This window comes from Tetrahymena thermophila (assembly GCF_000189635.1).
Source record: "Tetrahymena thermophila SB210 genomic scaffold scf_8254550, whole genome shotgun sequence".
Classification (NCBI taxonomy): domain Eukaryota; phylum Ciliophora; class Oligohymenophorea; order Hymenostomatida; family Tetrahymenidae; genus Tetrahymena; species Tetrahymena thermophila.
Window position 1 is genome coordinate 54,443 of NW_002476321.1, and position 22,473 is coordinate 76,915.

General features: G+C 21.9%; 9 protein-coding genes across 9 annotated transcripts; 3 read left to right on the top strand and 6 right to left on the bottom strand. All coding sequences in view use genetic code 6, as the record gives it.

Moving 5' to 3' along the window:
• Positions 1-344: 344 nt before the first annotated feature.
• TTHERM_000922943 (transmembrane protein, putative) lies at positions 345-869 on the bottom strand (the record flags this gene model as incomplete). Its single annotated transcript, XM_012798903.1, has 1 exon — positions 345-869. The coding sequence occupies one exon, from the start codon at positions 867-869 to the stop codon at positions 345-347; it is 525 nt and encodes a 174-aa protein (XP_012654357.1).
• Positions 870-1,873: 1,004 nt separating this feature from the next.
• TTHERM_000922945 (transmembrane protein, putative) lies at positions 1,874-2,829 on the bottom strand (the record flags this gene model as incomplete). The annotated part of the gene is made up of 4 exons (XM_012798904.1): positions 1,874-1,972; positions 2,024-2,207; positions 2,270-2,382; positions 2,518-2,829. 4 exons carry the CDS (start codon positions 2,827-2,829, stop codon positions 1,874-1,876), a joined length of 708 nt encoding a protein of 235 aa, XP_012654358.1.
• A 1,646-nt stretch (positions 2,830-4,475) lies between these two features.
• On the top strand, positions 4,476-5,684 carry TTHERM_00922960 (transmembrane protein, putative; the record flags this gene model as incomplete). The annotated part of the gene is made up of 1 exon (XM_001021176.2): positions 4,476-5,684. Exon 1 carries the CDS (start codon positions 4,545-4,547, stop codon positions 5,682-5,684), a length of 1,140 nt encoding a protein of 379 aa, XP_001021176.2. The 5' UTR covers positions 4,476-4,544.
• A 784-nt stretch (positions 5,685-6,468) lies between these two features.
• On the bottom strand, positions 6,469-7,002 carry TTHERM_00922970 (hypothetical protein; the record flags this gene model as incomplete). Its single annotated transcript, XM_001021177.1, has 1 exon — positions 6,469-7,002. The coding sequence occupies one exon, from the start codon at positions 7,000-7,002 to the stop codon at positions 6,469-6,471; it is 534 nt and encodes a 177-aa protein (XP_001021177.1).
• A 787-nt stretch (positions 7,003-7,789) lies between these two features.
• Positions 7,790-10,281, bottom strand: TTHERM_00922980 (hypothetical protein; the record flags this gene model as incomplete). The annotated part of the gene is made up of 7 exons (XM_001021178.2): positions 7,790-8,014; positions 8,068-8,163; positions 8,220-8,517; positions 8,643-8,995; positions 9,104-9,584; positions 9,659-9,918; positions 9,973-10,281. 7 exons carry the CDS (start codon positions 10,279-10,281, stop codon positions 7,790-7,792), a joined length of 2,022 nt encoding a protein of 673 aa, XP_001021178.2.
• A 588-nt stretch (positions 10,282-10,869) lies between these two features.
• Positions 10,870-11,268, bottom strand: TTHERM_00922990 (hypothetical protein; the record flags this gene model as incomplete). Its single annotated transcript, XM_001021179.1, has 1 exon — positions 10,870-11,268. The coding sequence occupies one exon, from the start codon at positions 11,266-11,268 to the stop codon at positions 10,870-10,872; it is 399 nt and encodes a 132-aa protein (XP_001021179.1).
• Positions 11,269-15,169: 3,901 nt separating this feature from the next.
• TTHERM_00923000 (tubulin/FtsZ family, GTPase domain protein) lies at positions 15,170-16,522 on the bottom strand (the record flags this gene model as incomplete). The annotated part of the gene is made up of 1 exon (XM_001021180.1): positions 15,170-16,522. The coding sequence occupies one exon, from the start codon at positions 16,520-16,522 to the stop codon at positions 15,170-15,172; it is 1,353 nt and encodes a 450-aa protein (XP_001021180.1).
• A 630-nt stretch (positions 16,523-17,152) lies between these two features.
• Positions 17,153-19,819, top strand: TTHERM_00923010 (hypothetical protein; the record flags this gene model as incomplete). Its single annotated transcript, XM_001021181.2, has 4 exons — positions 17,153-18,353; positions 18,418-18,753; positions 18,817-19,619; positions 19,685-19,819. The coding sequence occupies exons 1-4, from the start codon at positions 17,204-17,206 to the stop codon at positions 19,817-19,819; spliced, it is 2,424 nt and encodes an 807-aa protein (XP_001021181.2). The 5' UTR covers positions 17,153-17,203.
• Positions 19,820-20,685: 866 nt separating this feature from the next.
• TTHERM_00923020 (pyridoxal-phosphate-dependent enzyme family protein) lies at positions 20,686-22,223 on the top strand (the record flags this gene model as incomplete). The annotated part of the gene is made up of 2 exons (XM_001021182.2): positions 20,686-21,058; positions 21,247-22,223. 2 exons carry the CDS (start codon positions 20,686-20,688, stop codon positions 22,221-22,223), a joined length of 1,350 nt encoding a protein of 449 aa, XP_001021182.2.
• Between the last annotated feature and the right edge of the window lie 250 nt (positions 22,224-22,473).

Below are 22,473 nucleotides of genomic sequence, written 5' to 3' on the forward strand. Positions count from 1 at the left end.
GCAGAAAATTTTTGCATTCAAAATCTAATGAGCAACAATTTATTTTCTTTGCTCATCAAAAATTTATAAAATCTTTTTTGGTTTTAGCTATTCCAAATAATAAGAAAAATAGAGAGATAGATGGATATTTATTTTGATTAATAAACTTATCAACTATTTATTTATTTTTTATATTGAATATTAATTTTTTGAGAAAATAAATTTCTTGAAATTGATTAATTCATCAGATATCTATCATATAATTAATAATTTATTCGCAAAATCATAATTTGTTTGTTCCACAAAGTTAAAAATATTTATATAAGTAATTCAAATTTTTATAACAACATGGGCAATGAGTAATCTCAATAGAAAGGCAAGAAGGCGCCAGCAAAAGTTCCTATAACAAAAATATAGTTTGAATGCATGTGCATGAAACTTAAGGGCTATTTTGACATTAACATATCTAGAAAGCAGGCAGAAGTTAATGCTAAATGTAAAGATCTATTGAATATGATCAGATCACCTTAGCGAAATAGGGAATAGGAATTACATAAAATGATTTCCATAGCTTAAGATAGAAATTACATAAAGGGTTTAGAAATGCTTAACCGTTATTGTGATATCATTCTTTCACGCTCTTAGCATATCTGCTAAAGCTAATCAAATCCTTAATAAATTAAGGAACTTTTTCCTATGATCGATGGACTTGTTTGGTCAACTTAACATGTTAACTTAAAATCACTTGGAGAATTCACAACAGTTATGAAAAATTTCTTTGGTACAGAAGACTACTACACTTAAGTATAAAATTCTACTTTTGTTGATCCAGAGTTAAAAAAATGCTTCGAAATGTTACCATAAAATAGTTATACAGTTGATATCAACATTTTAGCAATTTTGATCTGCTAGTAAGGTTTAACTATTGAAGAGATTAATAAGCCTGGGCATCCCTTTTCATAAAACACTCAGTAGTTTTACTAAAACATTGGTTAAAACCCTAGCCAATAAAACCAACAACAATAAGTATAACCTAACTAATAATAGTACTAATAATATCCTCAGTTTCCTCAATAATACTAAAATTAGCAATATCCTAATTTTTACCCTAACTTTTAATAATAACAGAATTAAATGAACAACAATAATCCTTCACCATCTTATTAGAATATTCAGTAAAATGGAATCCCTTAGCAAAATTAATAATTTCCAAACTAATAATTTTAATAGCCTGCTTAAAATAATTTCTAGCAACCTAAAAGCAATTTCTAACAAAACTAACCTTAAAACAATTTCTAACAAAACCAAGCTTAAAATTATTTCTAATAAAATCCAGTAAATCAACAACTGAATCCAAGTAATTTCTAATAGAACCCAGCTAATTTCAATTAATAGCAATAATATTAAAATTAGTAATTCAATAATAATTTTGCATAAAATTAAGCACCCTTAAATCCCTTAGCCCCAAGTTAGTTTAATCCTTAAAATAATTACTAAGTAAATGTCCAAGCTCCTTAAAATTAATAAAATTATCAATAACCAAAAGTTGATTAAAACGGAAATCCCTTACTTTTCCCTGTGGTAAACTCTGTGAATGTGTTTGGTTAAAATTTTATAAACTCTTACAATGATGTTTATAAATCTAATAACATAAATGAGGATGATTATTCTTATCCTACATTCTCAAAATTATAAAATTCATAAAATGTTCCATAACCTAATTAAGATGATTAGCATATTTACGTTTAGCCTTAATAATAGAATCAAATGAATTTGGGAAACAATAATTAATAATTTAATTATAATGGAAATAACTCATTACCAAGTGGAATTGTCCCAGCTAATAAATTTGTTTCTAATAATCTGATAAATAATGGATAGCTTCCATAAAATTTCAAAGTATAAAATATGATTGAATCAAAAGATATTCCGTTTGCAAACTAAATTAATAACAACCTAAATAATATAAATCCTAATGGAGTTGATTTAAATCCTATTAAACAATAAATAGAATAGTAAGGAATGAATGTTGGTGTTATTTTACCATAATTAAATGTAATTCCTAGCTATGAATTTAAACAGTAAAACTAGAATCCGTCTATGCCATAGTAAGATTAACCATAAGAATCCCCGAAAAAAAATTTAATAAAATATCCATCCTTAAACAAATAACAGTCAAGTCTAGAGAATGTTCATAACTAACATCTAAATAATATCTAAAATAACATCTAAAAGTAGAATTAGATTTTAACATTAAAATAATAAGAAGAATAAATGGCAAATGATTTACAAAGCAAGCTCTAAATGCTTTAATTGGAACTTGAGTAATAAGCAAAAGAAATCAACTCGAACTCCTAAGTTTAATAATAAAACTCTAGTCCCTATCACCCAGGAAATTCTAATCTTTAGCAATAATAATTTAATCAACAAAATAATATTCCTTACCAAAATGGTAATTCAAATCTATAATAACAATAAAATTAGATGCAAAATAACTAGTTATAAAACAATTAAAGCTAAAGTGATTCAAGTGATTACTACATTATTTAACAGTAAGACAAAAACAAGAATGATTAGTAAATTACTCAGAATTTTGTCCCTCCTCCACCTCCAAATAATTTATTGATTGATTAATAATAAAATCAAACTTATGCTGTTGTTCCTCCAGATTTTATAAACTTACAATAATAAAATTAGAACAACAACTAAGAATAAAGCATTTAGAATCAGATTCCCAACATTCCCCCACCTCCTCCTATTGGTTTGATACAATAATAAAATTATGTAGAAAATAAGCAGGCTTAATAGGCTTAATTCGCTAATATAAATATGAACTAAGGAGGTTTTCATAAAGCCTAAACACTAAATAATAATAACTAAAATTCAAAAATTTAGTAAGTAGTGTATCAAAGCTATATGTCAAATTAAATAAATAATTAGCAAAAATAAGAAGAAAATCAAATAAATAAGAATAATCTAAATTAAGCAGAAAATAAGTAAGAAAACAATTATGCTCCTGTCAGTGATTTCGAATCTGACAGAATAAAAATTATGGATGTAAACTAAATTCTAAAAGAAATGAACATTGAGATATAAGATAAAAATGTCTAAAATATTATAAATCCTTAAAATTAATAAGAAAAAGAATAGGATTTTATGATGAGCAATATCATAAAAGAGGTTAATGATATGAGAAATACAGTTAATTTCAATTAAAATGAATTTTAAGATCATTAAGGTGACTCTCATCCTACTTTCTCTAAAAAATGAAGATTTATAAAATTATATATTTATTTATTTTCAATAAAAAATTGACTTGCTAATTAATAATTAATATATGAAAGAAATATTTCATATTTTGTTTATTATTAAATCAAATTAATTTATTATTTTCTTTTCTAGGTCAAAATATTTATTAATCATTTTATATTGTAAAATGAGTGATAAAAATATTCAATCTGACTTAAAAATAACCTTTTCATATAATTTGTTTCTGTTAATTTGTTTTTAATAGCAAAAATATTTCAATAAATTAAAATAAAATATTTTTATTTAATATCCAATTAAAATCTATTTTTTTTTCTCTTTAAATAATAATTTATATAATTATTTTATATTTTAATATTTATTATAGATATTATTTAATATGTGATCATATTTCACAAATTTATTTATTTTACATGTTTAATATTTAAAATAATTTAAATTCAAGAAAGCTATTCATATTATTTTAATTCATTTTTACTTAGAATTTTTTAAAGACAATTAAAATAAATATTTTTAATATATTCTTTATTTAATATACAATCAATATTAATTATTTATTAAATTATTTAAAAGAATTTCTAAATAATACTTAATTCTATGAAGTAAATTTTTTAATTAGCCATAATATTTAAAGAATTTTCTTTATTTATTAGCTTTTGTGTAATATTATTCATTTTATTCATATATATTTATTTTATTAAAAAAGTATTTCTAGCATTTGAAGGCTTTTATTTAAATTTATTTTAAAATAATTAATCGTTTTCTTTTCTTGTTGAAACAAAATTTATAAAATGATTTAATTTTTAAAATGAATAACACATATTATTTAATCCATCACAGTATTGAAAAAACTTAAGTTATTTACACTTATTCATTGATTAAAATGATTTCAATTCACAGTTTTTCAATTTTTTAATATACCTTTATCCCAAAAGATTTGTTTTTAGCTAGCAAATTATTTCAAGATATTTTAAGTAAGGGTTTTTAAATATTTTATTAAAAGCAATAAATATGAGGATTTAAAAATGTATTTTTAATTACAGATTTTAAATTACAAAAATCTAGAAATATAAGTCAGCAAATACAAGATATTTGATTTAAACATAAAACATAATAATCTAAATAGAAAAAAACAGAAAAATCTTTCTTCCATCAAAAATGCCTTTATATGATAATAAATTAATACTTAATTATATCAACTCTTTATTTTAAAATTAATTAAATTTTATAAAAAAATCAATAAATTCACATTTAACTTTTAAGAAAGCATTCAGCTCTTTTAAAATAGCTTAGATAGTATGACTGAAGAAGATAAATAATAAAAAGAGTAGGATTTATAATAATCTATTACTTAGATTGACAATGATTAGTAATCCTCATAAAATGCATCAACTAAAATCTCTGAAAAAAGTAGTGGTTTTAGCAACCTTAAAATGAATGATATACTAGATTTTGATTCAAATAATTAGTTAAATCCTGATAAGTCTGAATTCAAGATTAAAGATATTTTAAATATGCAAAAAAAAGAAAAGGAGGACATATAACAACTTCAAGATAAGCTCATGAAAGAAACAATTTAATTGGGGCTTCATAAGAAGAAAATACCTAATACCTCTTCTTAGAGCCTATCAACAAATTAATAAGAATAAGGAGTAGAAAGCGAATCTACTAAGAAAGCAGATGAAATGCTCTATAAAAAATTATCAAAGAAATGGGGTTTAGACAAGATTGATGAAACTGATGAAGAAAAGGCTTTTATGAAAGATCTTTTGGATAAAGATACTAAAATAAATCCTGAAAGTCTTTTCAATAAATCAAATTTACCATAATCTGAAAAAGAAGCACGTGAAAAGTTTATTACTTAACACAGCTACTAACCTATGAAAAGAAAGAATATTACTGAATATAATTCACGTTATAGCCATGAAATAGATCCAATGATGTAAGGATCTCCTCTCGATATAAAGAGCGATGAAAATCCTAAAATTATGAGATACATGGATGAATTTAGGGAATTCAGACCTTAAATAAATATTGGTGAAAGGTGGGGTTAAATTATTTAGCAATCTACTATCTCTCGTATTTAATATGAACAATAAATTGCAAAGGGAGGTAATTTAGTTTCATACATGGCTAAAACAGGAAAACTTGGAGTTGATTTGTACTTTATCATATTTGGTATCACTGGTCTTTTCATTATTCCCTATATGGTTTACCAACACCAAAAATAAAAAATAAATTATGTACAAAAAACTAAGAATATAAATCCTAAAACTGTTCCTGATTTTTACTATACAGACTACGATCTTGATGAAATATCTGTATAGAAATCATTTTATAACTAGTACACAGATGAAATTATGGAGGAAAAAAATAAAAAACTAAAAATGCACAAGGAAATCTAGTAATTAACTAATATGCTTTTTTCAAACAAATGATGAGCGACAATTAAAACTCTAAAAATATTTTATTGCAGTTTATTGGAATATTTAGTTTCAAATAATTCAATTATTCATTAATTCAGTTTTATTTTATCACTTTTAAATCTATTTTTGATTTACATTTATTGTTTATTCATAAATTCACAAAAAATCAATAAGGTTTTTTATTTCTTCTATTTTCAGATCTACATTTTATAAATGTATTTTGTTTGTTTAAGATAAAAATTTATTTGTGTGAAGAAAGATTTAACTTTTTTACTTCAAGAGCACTAATTAATAAATTACTTAGCCTTTATAGGTAGAAATTAAGTTCATTTGAGTGATTAATATTGTTTAAATACCTTAAAATATATTTTAGACTATTATATTTTAATTAATAGCAAGTTTACTATAATAAATTGTTTATAATAGCTAAAATTTTAAGCTATCAATTAATAATTTTAAATTTCATTTGTGGAATAAAATAAGATATAAATTTAGATAGAATATTCACTAATTTTCTAATTTCAACGATCAAAAAAGCTCAAAAATTAATACAAATATAAATTAAATAAGCATTACAACTAACACAAAAAGAGTGAGTTATATATTTTTTCTGCTGTTATAAAATTATTATTATTATTATTAGATTCAACATAAAATAGTTGATATATTTTGTAATAAAGTATAGTAGAAAATATTTTTTAGATAGTTTGTTGTTTTGATGCATATTCTAATTTTTTATTTGTTTTTAAATTCATTTTTTAGAGTAAGATATTCATTCATTCATTTTTATTTAGTTTCAGTGGTCAATAGAATTTGTATTAACTTGATTTTATTTAGAAATTTAAGTATTTGTAAATAGATCTTTATTTTATTCTAATAAGTAATATTTCATGCCTAAACGAAGAGCTACTTCCTAATAATCATAATGGAAAACGAGAGGACTTAATGGCCAAAGTAAAATGCCTTTTTTAAATGTTAACATTTATACAATTCTTCTAAAATATTTCATGTTTATGCCAAAAATCTAATGGTTAGCCAACACTTTGTACACTCCTAATAAGCCTAAATTGAAAAATACTTGCTTTTTAAGTTTACTCTTTAAAAGCTTTTTTTCATCATCTTCGAGCTAATTAAATAAAACTACTTTTTTGTATGCTGTTAATTCTATTTATGAGTGATCATGTTTACTATAATTTTTAATATCATTCAAAAGAGAGCGGACAGGAGCTGTTTTATAAAATTAAATAGTTTGCTATATTTCTCTCATTCTTTCTTATTTAACTGAATCAGAGAAAGCATAATTATCGCTATATTACTATAAAGGATCCATTTTGTTTCTTTGTTTGTTATGTTACTATTTAAAGCTTTTTAAATAAATTAATATTTTTTATTATTATTTGATTTCTTATGCAATACTTTTGACTTTTTAATCAACCAAAAATAAATAAATATATTATTTAAGTTCTATTTAGAATTTTCGCAAATACTATCGTTGTTTTTTACCATGCTTATTCTCAAAAAATTAGTTTTAATCTATTTCTTATTGAATAAATATAAAAAATGTACTAGTTAAGGTTATTATACAACGAATAATTTACTAAATTTTACAAGTAAATCAATATAAAATATAAAAACTATTTTATTTACTCTTTTTTTTTATCAATTTTTATTCTCCATGCTTTAAAACAACAGTAAAAAATATTTAATTAATGATAATGTATATTTGAATGTTTATATGTAAATATTTAAAATTTGTAAAACTGTAGTATTTTTAAATACCAACAAATTCAATTCAATATTTTGCCAATGTTTAGCAAAATTTGTTATTCGCCTTAATAATCGTGTTATCATATTTTTCTTTAATAATATTGTAATGTTTTCTTTTTCTTGTAGAGTTTAACAAAAAAAATATCTTAAATTAGCAAGTAGAGAAATTAATATCAATCAAAAATATTATCTATAAGGTTATATGATTGCATATGTTTGTTACATTTAATTTTTTATTTAAAATTATTTTAGAAGTTTTTTTTTATGTGAAGATTTAAGGATATGATTACTAGCTAAGCAATAAAAGACAAATTACAGTGTTGTTTTATTAAAATTAAGGTATTTTTTAATCAAAGATCGACATAAGTGTAATAATATTTTTAATTGGGTTAGTTTGTACTGGTCTCTAATCTATCGCTAATTTCCTCAATATCTAATGAATCCTCTTTTTTTTAGTCACCTTTTTTCTTCTGTTCAATTATATTGATTAAAGATGAAATTGAAATACAAAAAGACTTAATTGAATGTTCTAAATTCTAAGCACTAAATTACTTCTTTTTAAGCTTTATTAAATCCTTAAATATTTTAATAAAACAATTAATATTAAATATAAAGATAAATATTTTACATCAAATTAAATGTGATTTAGCTTTGTAAAGAAGTTTTAGTGAAGATCTTTTAATCCATTAATACATTTAAATATATTATGTTCAGACATTTACTCCTTTTATTGCAAAATTTGATATTTTAAAAAGAAATTTTATCTGATAATCAACTTACTTTTATTTTATTCATGTTTTATATTTTTTAAATTTCAAAGTTGTCTAACTCTAAATTATCAATTTGATAAACCTCATCATTTTTTTTCAAACTTTTTGTGTAAAATATATCAGTTTCATTGACTATATCTTACTTTTTGCTAAAAGTTTATTATTTATCTTCTTCAATTTCAAAGTCAAACTTATTTTATAATTTTAATTCCTTTAGCTCTTTCTCTAATTCATTAACTTCAGACTTTAGCTTATCCAAGTTATTTTAAAATATTTCTTTTTCATATTTTAAATTTTCAGTGCTCTATCTAAATAAATTTTTAACAAAAAAGTAATTTAATTTGTTTAAGTTTAAAAGAAAATTTTATTATTCTTATTAATTAATTAAGAAAGATAACTATTATTCTTATAATTTAATTAGAATTGATATTACTTAACATGAACACAAAACGAAAGAAGATCTCCATAGCTTGTAGCAACTTTGCTTTTATTTTATTGGTGGAATTCAAGAAACTAACCTTCTAATTAGTTTATCATGGAGCCAAATTCTTTTTGTTAATCTATAATTTAATCAATTTCACAGTTTTATATTCTCTTTTTTTCTAAATACTCTTCTCTCTTTATATTTTATTGTTCTTTTTTCTCGTATTCTCTCATTTTAGATTCTAAATCAATCAATCTTTCAACTTAATCTTCATTATACTTTTTATTCTCCATATCCCTGGTCATTATGCTTTATCTTTTAAGTTCGAATTGATTGTTTCTATGTTCTTCAACTATTTTGTTCTATTAGATTTATTTAGTAATTTTTTTAATTTATATTTAACAAAATTTTCAAGGAATCAATCCATTTATCAAACTTAAGATTTTACAAAAATAATTTAAGTAATTTACAAATAAATTATCAAGCTATTTAGAATCCACAACCAATTACTCAGTTTCTTTGCTTAAATATCTGCTTAAATGAGTATTCATCTTTAGTAAATTGATATTTTCTTCTCTTTTTAGCATCATATCCTTGTATCTTACTTACTTCATGTAATGCTTAGATTAGAGATATGTTTCTTAGTCTTCTATTTTATTTTCAAATTCATCTATTGTTTTTTATAAATCAGCTATTTGGTTTTTCAAATCAGCTACTTCTTAAGCAATCAAAGGATTTTTAATCCTATTTTCTTACATTTTTAAATTATGCAGTTTTGAACTACTTTTTTTAAGCACAAAATTCAACTAATTATCTAATTTTCTACTTTCATAAACTTTTGACTACAAAATAGGAGCTAAGACATTCATTTACTTGCTGTAGTCTATCTTTTTCACTATATTTCTTAAACGATTTTAATCACTCAATAGTTTCACTTCTTCTGGTAGAGATCTTATTATTAATTATTATTTAGATTAAAATTAAACATAAATACTTTGATTTTATTTTAAACAGTTTTTTGTTACTCTTGCTTTTCTTACTGGTCTAAACTTTCTAATAAAATAGGAATATGCTACAGAGTTACGGCTATATTTTACGAAGTTTCTGATCTTTTTATTGTTCCTTTTCTTAATATACCATGTTCAACATTTCTTTTTTATTCTTTAGGTGTCTATTTTATTTTAAAATTCTCTAAATCAGATAAATCATCATCTTTATCCTTTTAATCAGATTTAAAAATTGAACTTTTAAATAACTTTTCAAGTCTTAGAGAAGCATTTTGATACTATTTATAAACCATTTTTAATTACAAAATATTCAGAAAATAAAATTTATTTACTGTTTTAATTGCAAAATCTATAGGCTTTCTTGTATTCAATATTTTTTATCTAAAGCTACCACTTGCTGCAGTAGAAATATTTCGTGTTGAATAATTATTCTAATTAAAAAACTAGCTACTATTGCTAAAGTTATTCGTCTCACCATTGTAGCTTATTTCTGTCAAAAAAGTATCTTTATGTTTTTTAAATTCCAATTGTAAAGATCTAGGAATTGAATCTGTTTGTTTTAAAGTAAAATTAACTTTAAAAATATGGAATAATTTTTTAATCAATAGTATTTCTTGTTGTATTAAGAATAACTTAAGCATAAAAAAGATTTATCAAACACAGTACGAGTATTATTAGACCGCTTTGATTAAGAAGTATAAATTGGCCTAACAGGAGTTATTGTTCTTGCAGATAACCCTTCATTTTACTATAAATAACCTTAGTTATTGCTTTAAACACTCATTATTTATTATAAATTTAAGAGTATTGATTCTAGTAGTTATGTATTAATTAGTCAGAATATATCTAAATATTTGTAAATCAAGAGGATTCTCAAAGTTATATTAATAATTAAGATATTGTTACAATCTATTTATGCTATCATATGTATTTAATTTATAAATAACAATAAAAAAATATTTTTGCATCAAAAATAAATAATTATTTTAAATCAATTATTTTTCAATTTTTGAGAAACTTGGAAAAAAATAATTGTTTGGTAAATAAATAAATAAAATATTTTTAAGTTTTAAATATCAATTTAATTCATATAAAAACATTAATTGACAAGCATTAAATAATCTAAAATAAATTAAAAAAATAGATTTATTTTTATATCTTCCTTAAATCAAACATTTATATTTTATGCTTAAACAATTTATTTATATATATATATTTATAAATTTTAATCATTTTTATTACTTATTTAATTTTGTCACTCTCTTTTAAATAAGAGGCTTCAACTCATCAAGAGACAAATTGTAATAGAATATTTCATTAAAGTATCCTGAATTTTTACCAATGAAATTGCTTTGCTCATCTATAACGAATAAGGTTTGATTGTAGTTGACATTAATAGTAATTTAATTGGCGCTAGTGTTATTCTTAACTTTTGCTACGAAGTCACCTTTATCTTCTAAAGTAAAATTATCAAATTAGTCAGAAATATCCCAATAACCATAAATTGTGTAATTATCGCTATCTGCAATTTAGTTAGTTTCATTTTTTTCAGACTAAAATGTTCTTAAAAGGCTAGCTTAAGAAGCTAAGAGAAGCGTGGCAAGTAAAAGTAATACTCTGCTGTTCATTTTTTTTTAGTTTTTGGATTTTAAATTGATTATTATAATTATTATTATTTTATAATTCAGTTAAGTAGTAGCTTTTAAAGGGTTAAATAGAGACTTAATATTGTTTATTTCGAATTATTAATGAATTTGGAATTTTAATTAGCATTTTGATTTCCAAAAATATAAATAAATTTTTTATTTTTTTAGATTAAATAAAAGATAAACTGAAAGAATTTTACAAATTTCTTAGGAAATCAGATTAAAAAAAATTATTTTATTTATTTTAATGTAGAATATATACTGAAGAAATATAAACTTTAAGGTTGATAGTTTTTTATTATGGCTAAAAGATAAGATAAATAATAAAAGAAATTTCATAATTACAAATTTCTGATAAATAATATTTTTTGAATATCATCAGACAACCTAATCTAAATAAAATCAAATTATACTTTAATGTTATAAAAAAGATATGTTTAAGTACAGTTGTATATTACAGTCATTTTAAACTTTTAAGTCGATCATAAAAGATTTTGCTTTATTTTAATTTAGAATAAAAATTTAAAATATAAATCAGGTGATTTAATTTAAAATTACATAGGTAAAAGATAAGTTTAATTTTGCCTTTATAAAATATTTAAGCCATAAACATATTATTTACTATTTGAAATATTTAAATTATAAAACTAAATTTATATAAATGAGTAAAAGATATTAAAATAAATTATTATTATTTTTAAATTGGTATGAAATAATAGTTTAAAACTTCATAAAGAAGATTTCCTTAAATTTGTTAAAAATATAGTATATTTTAATGGTATTTCTTTATATTTTGATATGTGGTTAATATAATTATATTTAATCTTATGGCTGTTTTTTTTTTTTTTGAATTGTGAGTATAAATTAATCAATTTATTGATAGAAAAATCTTAATTAAAATTTTAAATGAGTAATTTATTTATTTTTAACTCATTTAACTTTGGTGCATAAATATGAATTTTTTTACTTTTAAATTATATGATATTTTTATATAAATTATACAGGCATAAACTTAAATAAAACTATTTCCTTATGGTGTGAATATTTGCATTACAATTTATTTAAAAAAATAAAATAGGTAGAATTTGACTATGATTTGAATTAAATTTATATCATTTTAAATAAATTTTATGATTGTATTCCATACATTATATTATAAAAAGATAGATGGTATTTTGTTGTTTTGATAATCTAATTGAATAAAATTGTCTAATTTAAAAGTTTATCAAAAAATAGAAATTAATTTCGAAAGTCATTTGTAATAGACAAGTCTTAGGTTTTTCCTTTTTAATTGATTGATTTTGTTTTTCTGCATTTCTTAATTTTACCTTGGATAAAATCTATAATATTTTAGGTTTTATAATCCTATAAAGTATTCATCATAAAGTATGTCATCAGAAGGCCATTATATAATATAAGTATTGAAAGTGATCTTTGCAATAATTAAATTTTTAATTTATTTGATTGCACTACCTAATATTTAAATACAGTTTTAGTTAAACCTTGTATTTACGTTTATGACTACATGAATTTAAGTAATAATTTAACTTAGATTTATCATTAATTGAATTAAGAATAAAAATAAAGGTTCCTTATGAGACTAATAACCAAAATTAAAATTACTGTTTATAGAAAATTTATCTTAACTTTTGATTATTTTTCCTAAGATAAGATTATCTTTCTTCAGCATAGTTTCAAAGTAAATGATATTATTATTATTTTGAATTACTTTTGTTAATCCTAATATTTAATCCTTTACTGATTGCTTTAGTTCTATAATAGGTACTTGTTAATTCATCTTCAATTTTTATTAAATAAAACTTAAAACTTCCTAATTTTCAAATTCAAAGGATATTATCAAACTTGTTAATTTTTCAAAATAATGTAGAGATTCAACCATATATTGAAAATAATCCATTTAATTGTAGCTTCCCATTGATTATTTAAATAGTATAGTTAATTCTGTTATTTCATTATTAATTTAATCTCTTTTGAATCTTACTACTTAATTTCTAAAAAGAGAAAGACTAATAATTCTTTTTTATAATAGCAATAACCTTAAAAATATGTAATCGTACTCTGTTTCAGTATTTATGCTCAAATATTTTAGTTTTAAACATTATCCTAGGTTTTCTAAAAGCACAATAATTCCTGAAATATTTATTTACTGTTATTTATTTCTTTGAATATTTTTCTAAACATTTATGGCTAGATCTTACAAATTTAACATTAATGTAAGGTTAAAACTAAAAATTGAGAGTTCTTCATTTGATAAAATATGGTTGAATTATATATTTAATACTATAAGTTGTAAAAAATTTTGTTACTCTTAAACTTAGATAATTAATTCTTATTATTCAAAAAATGGAATGTTTAATTTTAAAACTTTAATGTTTTTTAGTTGTTTAACACTTTAACTAAAATTAATATGAAAATCTTACTCCTTATTATATTAAGAATTAGCTTTAAATGAAAGGAAATTTAGATTTTTCATTTTGTGTAAGCTTTAGAATAGTTCATAAATACCATCCGTTATTTAGTGTTTTTATTCATAAAAAGAAAGCCTTAATTTTTGAAGCTAAGATAACAGTGTTAAATTTTTACCTAATAAGATGAAGGGATATTTTTCCTTGATATCATTGTTAATTAGTTTTATTTTAAAAGAACTTAGTTGAATTAAATTAGAAATACTACAAGCTAAATCTATAAAACCTTCATCTTAAATAGGGTTGCTATAAATTTGAATTGATAGTACATTCAAATTTATCAACTAAATTAAACATTTAGAAAATGCTGATATTCCAATATAGTTAATCTAATTGTTTTTACTAATTAACAATTTAAGTTACTTTAATTACTAAAGATTTTACAAGCTTTAAGATATAAAAATGAAACCTTAATTCTCTATTAAGTTATCTCTTTTTAAAGATAATTTTAAAAATTCTAAATTTTTAAACAGCTATAGCACTATTTCTATATTCTTACATCCAGAAGATCTTAAAGGAGCACTGCTTTTAAAGTTAATGCAAATTTTTTTTTTCAAGAATAGGCTTTTTAATTTTCTCTAAAAACTTTTTGAAGGCATTTAGTCTAGACTATATTTATTTTGATTTATTAAACTAATAATATATTGTACATCATGCTTATAAATCTAGTCTAAATGTAATTCGTTTAGCAATTATTCAATTTAAAACATTAAACTTTTTTTTGTGCCTTATTTATTTTCAAATGAAAATTATTTATAAATTATCGTATTTCAAAATTTAATATTTGATGAAATAAAATAAAAAATAAACCAATGATCTTCAAAAAATTGGAATAATAAAATATAGGATATTATTTTTTTTATAATTTATAATTTTTACAGTAAATAAAATAGATTTTATTAATTTTTTTAAATGCTTTCAGTAAACAACTGTGATTTTTATGTTTTTTAGAATATTTGTTAAATTAAAAATTTTAGAATTGTAAAACTTAAAATGTTCTGATATTTTCGTATATTTTAAAAAAGTTTTCTCAAAAATTTCCGCTATCAAGCTAAAATTAGTAATAAATTATTAGTATCAATATATAAAATTAAATATTTAAAATTAAAATGTTAATATTTATTTACTGTAGTAATTAAAAAAATATATTTTTAGTAATCAATCAAAATTATAATAAAAATTTTTGTTTTAATTTTTTTTAATTCTTAAAATTTTAAAAGTTGTGCTATTTAAAGAGATTAAGGAGTAAGCAAGTAAATAGATAAATAAAATATATAAATATATGATTGATCAGTTGATAGATATAAAATATATTATTCTACTTTATCTAAACAAATTTCTTCATTGCTTAAAATAAAATAAAAAAATTAACAAGAAAGCAAATATCAAGTAATCATTCATTCATAATCTTCCTCTAACTATAATGTATAAGAATCTTTTGAAATTTCTTCATAGTCTTTTTCTATTGAAGCTAAAATTTCTCTTGCTTCTTGTAGATCGCCTTCACTTTGGCCTTCACCGTAATGCCAATGAACAAAAGCTCTTTTAGAATACATTAAATCAAATTTGGTACCAATAAAATCTATAGCATCTTATACACCACAGCTATTAGCTAAAATGCAACCATCTACTGAAGAAGAGAAAGATTTTTCTTCGATTATGATAGGAATAGGTTTAAATGAGTTAACTCCTAGCAAAAAGCTATTAGAACACCAATCAACAAATTTAATATTTTTCTTTTTTTTTAAATTATATATCGACTCTAGTGCTTCTCTTGGCACTATATCTCCTCTGATCATATATGAACAAGCCATGTATATATTTGCATTAATTTTACAATTGATAAAACTAAAATCATTTTTAAAAAGCTAATTAGTCATACTATTTACACTCATTTACTAGTTTTGTTAATTATTTTTATCAGTCGAAGGAGAATATGAAGGAATAACTAAATTTATTTTACGGTATGGTACCAAATTCATAATCAATTAATTAAGATCAAAATTTAGATCGCCTTTAAATCTGATAGAACTTGTAGTTGCCGATGCTACTTATGAAACTAAGCGATTGACATCATTAAATGATGGATATTCAAAATCAAACTAATTTTCATATATTTTATACAAAGATTCATTTTAGAATAAAATATTTAAGCTTGATTCCTCAAGTAAGCTGCCTAAATTTAAAGTTGAGTTATAAAACGAAAATACTGAAGATTAGTTTAAATTGCATGGAATTTATTAAAAAAATATGATAGGTATTTTTTAACCATAATCAACTCTAAGGCGTTATAAAATTAAATTTCCTAATCCTGAAGAAGCTCCTCCACTTGAAGTTGAATAAATTATAAAACCATGCAAGTAGCTACAGCTTTCAGCAATTTTACGTATTTAATCAATAGAATGATCTAAAATAGACCTACCAGCTGTATAATAACCTCTTGAAAAAAGGCCTCCAGTATCTTCTTTAGATGATATAAGACAATCAGGTTTGTAAAGTGTCCTACACTAACCATTTTTTATTTCATCAATTTATTCTGTATCTAAATCGATAAAAACTGAAATAGGTGTTATTTTTTCTGATACACTTTCTTAAAAAAATGATAATAAGTTTTCTTATTCTAAGGTGTTTTCAGACTATTTTTTTATCCCAGATAATTCAATTTTATGCTCTTCACAAAATAATTTCCATACTTAATTACCAATTCTTATTCCACATTAGCCTAAGCAAATGGTAATAATTTATTTCATTTTAGAATTTTTTTAAGTAATCTAATCTAAAATATAATTTTTATAATTAATTAATTAAATTTATTTATAAAAAATCAAATTGTTAATATAAAATTAAAAGTGAATTTAACTTAAAAAGTTTTTTAGTTTTGTAAAACAAATTTAATACTAAATAAAAAACTCACCTTTTTTGAATATTTAAGATAATATGTCGAGTATAAGGATTATGTTTATTAAAAGTAAACGATTATTCATTTGTTTATTTTAATTTTTAAAACTTCAAATAATAGGAAGAATTTTTTTTAAATTCAAAAACAAACTATTTACTAATTTACTTAAAATTTATTTCATTTTTGGTTTTTGTTAATTTAAAAAATTATTTTATTAAATTAAAAAAAATAATATCAGAATGCATTTATTAAATTTTTTTTTCCACTATTAATAAAATATGTGAAAATTATTCAAAGTAAATAAATAAGCTTTATGAAATTGAAAGATACAAAAAAGGATTGTGAATAAAACTTTTACAAATATCCTTTGTTAATTTAAATTTGTAATTATCATAAAATAATTAACAGCTAGCTGTTTGCATGATGATAAATTGATTTAATAGTTAGCAATTAATTAATTTTTGAAAAAAGCTATAAATTAATTTACTAACAATTCTAATTAATTATTCAAAAATTTAATTATTATCTATTAATGAGGCAACATAAAAATGTTAATTTAGTACCCGGTTCCTTTTCAAATATCGCGGCCTACTCTCCTATCTAGTAAAATTAGTAATAAAAGACAGCTTTAGCTCGCAAAAACTCAAATTTAATATCAGTAAGATAATCCTCCTCAAATAGAAATATTAATGATCAAAATACAAGTTAAAGACCAATTTAAGATTAAAGTTAGACAAATAATTATGCTACACTTCTTAAATAAGAAGAAGAAGATGAATTTTAGTTTATGAATGACCCAGATTATGTTGTAACTAAAAAAGAACCAGTCAATTTTATGTATTAAGAGACATTTCGTACTAATAATCAAATTAGTAATCAAAGTGATTAATATTTATCAAAGAAGTAGTCAAGTTAGCATTCAACTGTTAGATAATCACACTAATAGATTAGCAAAACTTAATAAGACAATGCAGAATTAAATATTAATAAAGAAAATATTTGTAATTATAACACATCAGAGAGCCAAATGAAAAAGAATAATTCTGCTGGATGCTTAGGACTAAAGTCTAAATAAAAATAATTCTATTCTAATGCATCCCACCAACCTGTATAATCAAATTATCAAAGCTAAATAGTAAAAGATAAGTTTAAAAGCGAATAGAATCCTAAATATGTTAGATAGACTTAAAATGAAAATTAATAAAAATCACGTTCGCCCAGCTATTCTAAAATATAAATAAACAAGTAACAAACCAGTCGCTCTAGATCTCCCTCTCCAATAAACACAAAACGTTAGTAATTAGCTGAAAAATCTTCACAAAATTACTCTACAAATACTAAGTCTAACAAATATATATCTTAATAAATTACTGAGAAACAAAATAATTAAAATAATAAAAGTTCTAATAAATCTTCTACTCAAGTTGGCTCTGAAACTCCTAAGTTGACTAAAAAACAATAATAATAAAGTTAGTTCAATCTTGGATATAGTCCTATTCTAAAAATGGATAAAGGAGAATTTTGCAATAATTTAGGTGGAGAAGATGATGATGAGGAAGAAAACAGTGAGTTAGTTAATTTTAACAAATACTCTGCAAAAATGGCTAATAATATCATTGAAAATATCTTAGACAAAGATGATATTTATGAAAAAACAAGACTAGAAAATAAAACATTTAAGGGTAAATTATTTATTTTTAATTTTAGCTTAAAATAAATTTTAACTTAAATACAAACAAATTATAGAGAATATCAAGGAATAAAGTAATTAAATTGCGAGATTAGAATAATAGCTAAAGGTCTTTTAAGTTTAGAACTAAGAATTAAGCAATAATTTATCAATTGAAAAGGAGAGATACTAACAAGAGTTAATAAAATTCTCTGAAAAAATATAGAGACTGAAGAATATTTAGACATTATATATGGAAGAAAAATCAAATAGTGAAAAAATTGAACAGAAGTTAAACGAAAAATAAAATTTAATAGCAAATTAATAAAGCAAACTTCATTAAATGGTAGATTGGATATTTAAAACATACTCTTGTTTGGTTGTAACCAAAACATCTCCTAATTTTGAATAAGGTATTAATTATAATTACTCCAAATTAAATCAAATTAATTTTAAAAATTTTATTAATGAAATAGATGATTTAGAGTATATTTGGAGCTAAATGACTCATATAATAAGAATTTTAAGTGATGATATCATAGAGCTTTAGTTAGAAAATAGTTTAAAGCAGCTGCTAAAATAACCTTTGAAATTGGTCAAAGAAACTTAAAATTGCTGTAATAACACTGCTCACAATGATTATATGCTATCAAATAGTAGCAGGGTAATTTAAAATGGAAGTAATAATAATAAGTAAAATAATAGCAATTTAAGTAGCAATAACTCTAAAAATAATAACACAGCTCTCTAAAAAGACTGCAAGTAAAGTTAAAGAGATCATAAGTAGAGCGATGAAGCTAACTCTCGTTTGCCCTACTTTGCTACTGAACCAGACGAATCATTAGTAGAGAAAACTTTAAAAAGAAACTTATAAGGGGTAAATAAGAGTCATAACACTTAGCATCAAAAAACTGACTCTAATACAGATGACACTTTGCTTCCTTTTTATTCTTTTGAAAGGGCTTTTAACGGATATGAATTATAAAACAATATACTTTAGATAAATGAAAAAGAAATTGAACACATAGCTGAAGAGAGTCAACATTCATAAATATTAAATGATTTAAAAGTAATAAATGAGTCAGAATAAACTTTGAAAAATTGTATTAAAAAGGATATAAATGCCCAGTCAAATGAAGTTAATGTAAAAAGACAGCTAAATTTTGAAAGTGAGTAAAAAACTGATGAGAAAAAAAGCTAAAAAGAGAAAAGTATTGCTAATGAGTTAGAATAAAAGGAGAATTATGTAATTGCTATTTCAGATTTTGTGGCTCAAACAGTATACATAATTCTAATAATATTTAACATATTTATTTAATTATTTTTATTTGATTAATTTAAAAGGATAAAGACCTGTCATTTAAGAAAGGCGATAAAATTTAAATAGTAAAAAGGACTAAAGATGGTTGGTGGATTGGATTGCTTAATAAAAATATTGGATACTTCCCATGTAACCATGTAAAAGAAGTTAAAAAATGAAATTATAACAAAAAAAATAATTAAGAAAATAAAAAATTATATAAAATCGAATATAAATTTAAAAATAAAACTGAATTAATTAATTAATAAATTATTAAAAGAAAGAATTTGTAAGCTAAAAATTATTTATTTTATATTGAAAAATTAATTTTATAAAATTATCAAATTGCAAATATTCTAATTGATTTAAAAATTTTTGTTTTTGTACTTTTTAAGAATATTAATTTAATAACAAAAAATTAAATAATACTTAAACTAATATATATTTCTTAATTTTATTAATAAGATAGTATTTTATTTTGTATAAATATGATGAACTAAATTATAAAAGATATCCTATGAAGCTTTATATAAAAATTAAATGAATAAATATTTATATATTGATTAGCATTTTTATTCTAATTAACTAATAAATCAATAATAAATTTTGATGTTTAAAGAATATTGAGAATTTATATACATAATTTTTGTAAGATTCTTTGATATACTTTTCTAGTATTTAATACATTATAAATCAAAAATGAAATAATACTTAAACTATTTTTTATATATCTTACCACCTCAGATAGCATTTTATTTTGTATAAAAATGATGAACTAAATTTTTTAAAGAGATTTTGTTGAGGTGTTGTCCCCAATATATAAAAAATTAAATGAATATTAATCAATATTTATATTGTATTGGGATTTGTTTATCAAAAAATATATATGTGTGTGTGTTTGTGTGTAGATTGGTTTTTATCTTTTAACAAATATATAAATTATATATATTACCAATAATAATTAAGTAAAAAATAAATTATTATAATAATAATTATCAGAAAAATAGCAATTAGATTTTTTTTTATTGAAATTATTTGTAATACTATGAGCACTAAAAACGGAGAAAAGATCTAAATTTAAGAACATCTATAATAGCAATAAAAATAGCAACTTAAAGAAGAAATGAAGGAAAATCCAAACCCTGAAATACAAAAATAAGAAACTAAATAAAATTCTTACTTATATCAAGCAGCTAGCATTTTTAAAGCTTATAAGAATATTCGCTAGATAGTTCGTAGAACAATTATTTAAAGATCCTCTAGATTATCAGATTTATATCAAGCAAATATCTTCTTTAAAAGAGAAGATGGATAAATCACTAGGACATATAAAGTGAGAGGAGCTGTTAATAAAATTTTATCTCTAACACCTGAAGAAAAATAGAAAGGAGTTTACTGCTGCTCCGCTGGTAACTAAGGTAAAGATAGATTTATTTATAAAGATGAGAATAGAAAATATCATAATTATATTAGACATAATCATTATAAAAAGTCATGATACTTTATGTCAAAATGGTTAAAAATTCAATAAGAACTAAAGAAAAACTCTTCAAATCTAAATATTTTAAGTATTTGTTAAAAATTTTTTAATATAAAAAAATTTAAGGTGTTGCAGTAGCTTTCGCTTGTAATCATTTGAAAGTAAAAGGCATTATTTTCGTACCTTAAACTACACCAAACGATAAAATCCAAAGAATAAAGGAATTTGGCAAGGAGTTTATTGAAGTTAAATTGGCTGGTTTATCATTGTAAGATTGTGATTAGATTGCTACGAAATATGGAGAAGATAACAAATTAATTTCAGTAAGACTTGATGAAAAAGATGTCATTGAAGGCTGTAGTGGAGTAGGAATAGAAATTTTAGAAGATTTTCCTTTAAAGGGAAAAATAGATTATGTAATATTTCCTATTTCATCAGGTACTTTAGGAGCTGGTATTTCAAGTTATTTCCATTAGCTTTCTCCCGAAACAAATATTATTGGTATCAAACCTATATTTTCTGAAAATGAAATGGTTTATGAAGATATGTAAAAGACAATGTAACTTGATGCCAAAAATACATTTAAAGTTATGGATGATTTGTCAAATTACCAAGAATTAGAAATACCTGAAGGAGAAGCTTACGATTAAGTTTTACAATTATATAATAACGATGGAATTATCTTAGAACCTCATGGTGCTCTTGCTCCTGCAAGCTTGAAGCTTTTATAGGAAAAGTGTGGGTCACTTAAAGGTAAAAATATTGTTTGCATTTTGACTGGTAAAAATACAAGTATATCTCGTATGAACGATATCAAAATACTTGCAAATGTGTACTAGAAAAAAAATGTATATATGCTTGTAGATTTTTTCCGTAAGCCAGATGCTATCAAGGAGTTCATGGTTTACTGTCTATCTCCTGAAGATGAAATTCTTTAAATCGAGTATACCAAAAAGAATAATCGTGAGAAAGGACCAGCGTTAGTGGGAATCGAGCTAGCAAGTCCTGGAAACTATGATAAGTTATTAGCTAAAATGCTAGAAATGAAAATATCTCACAAAATAATTTAACCCAACGATGAAATATTCTAATTAAAAGTCTGAAAAATAACTATGAAGTCCAAAAGGTCATTAGCAGGGATTAATATTGAATTTTAAAACTGATGATAAGCTCATTAAAAGTATTAAAAGTGAAAAAAATGGATAGAAAAAAATTAGTTATTGGTTATTTTCTTTCATCAAAGTGTTAAAATTCTTTAAAAAAGTGACTACATTAAATACCCTGATTATTAATGATCAAATAATTTAATGATAATTGCATTTTAATTAGTATTTTAAAAATATATTTTTTATT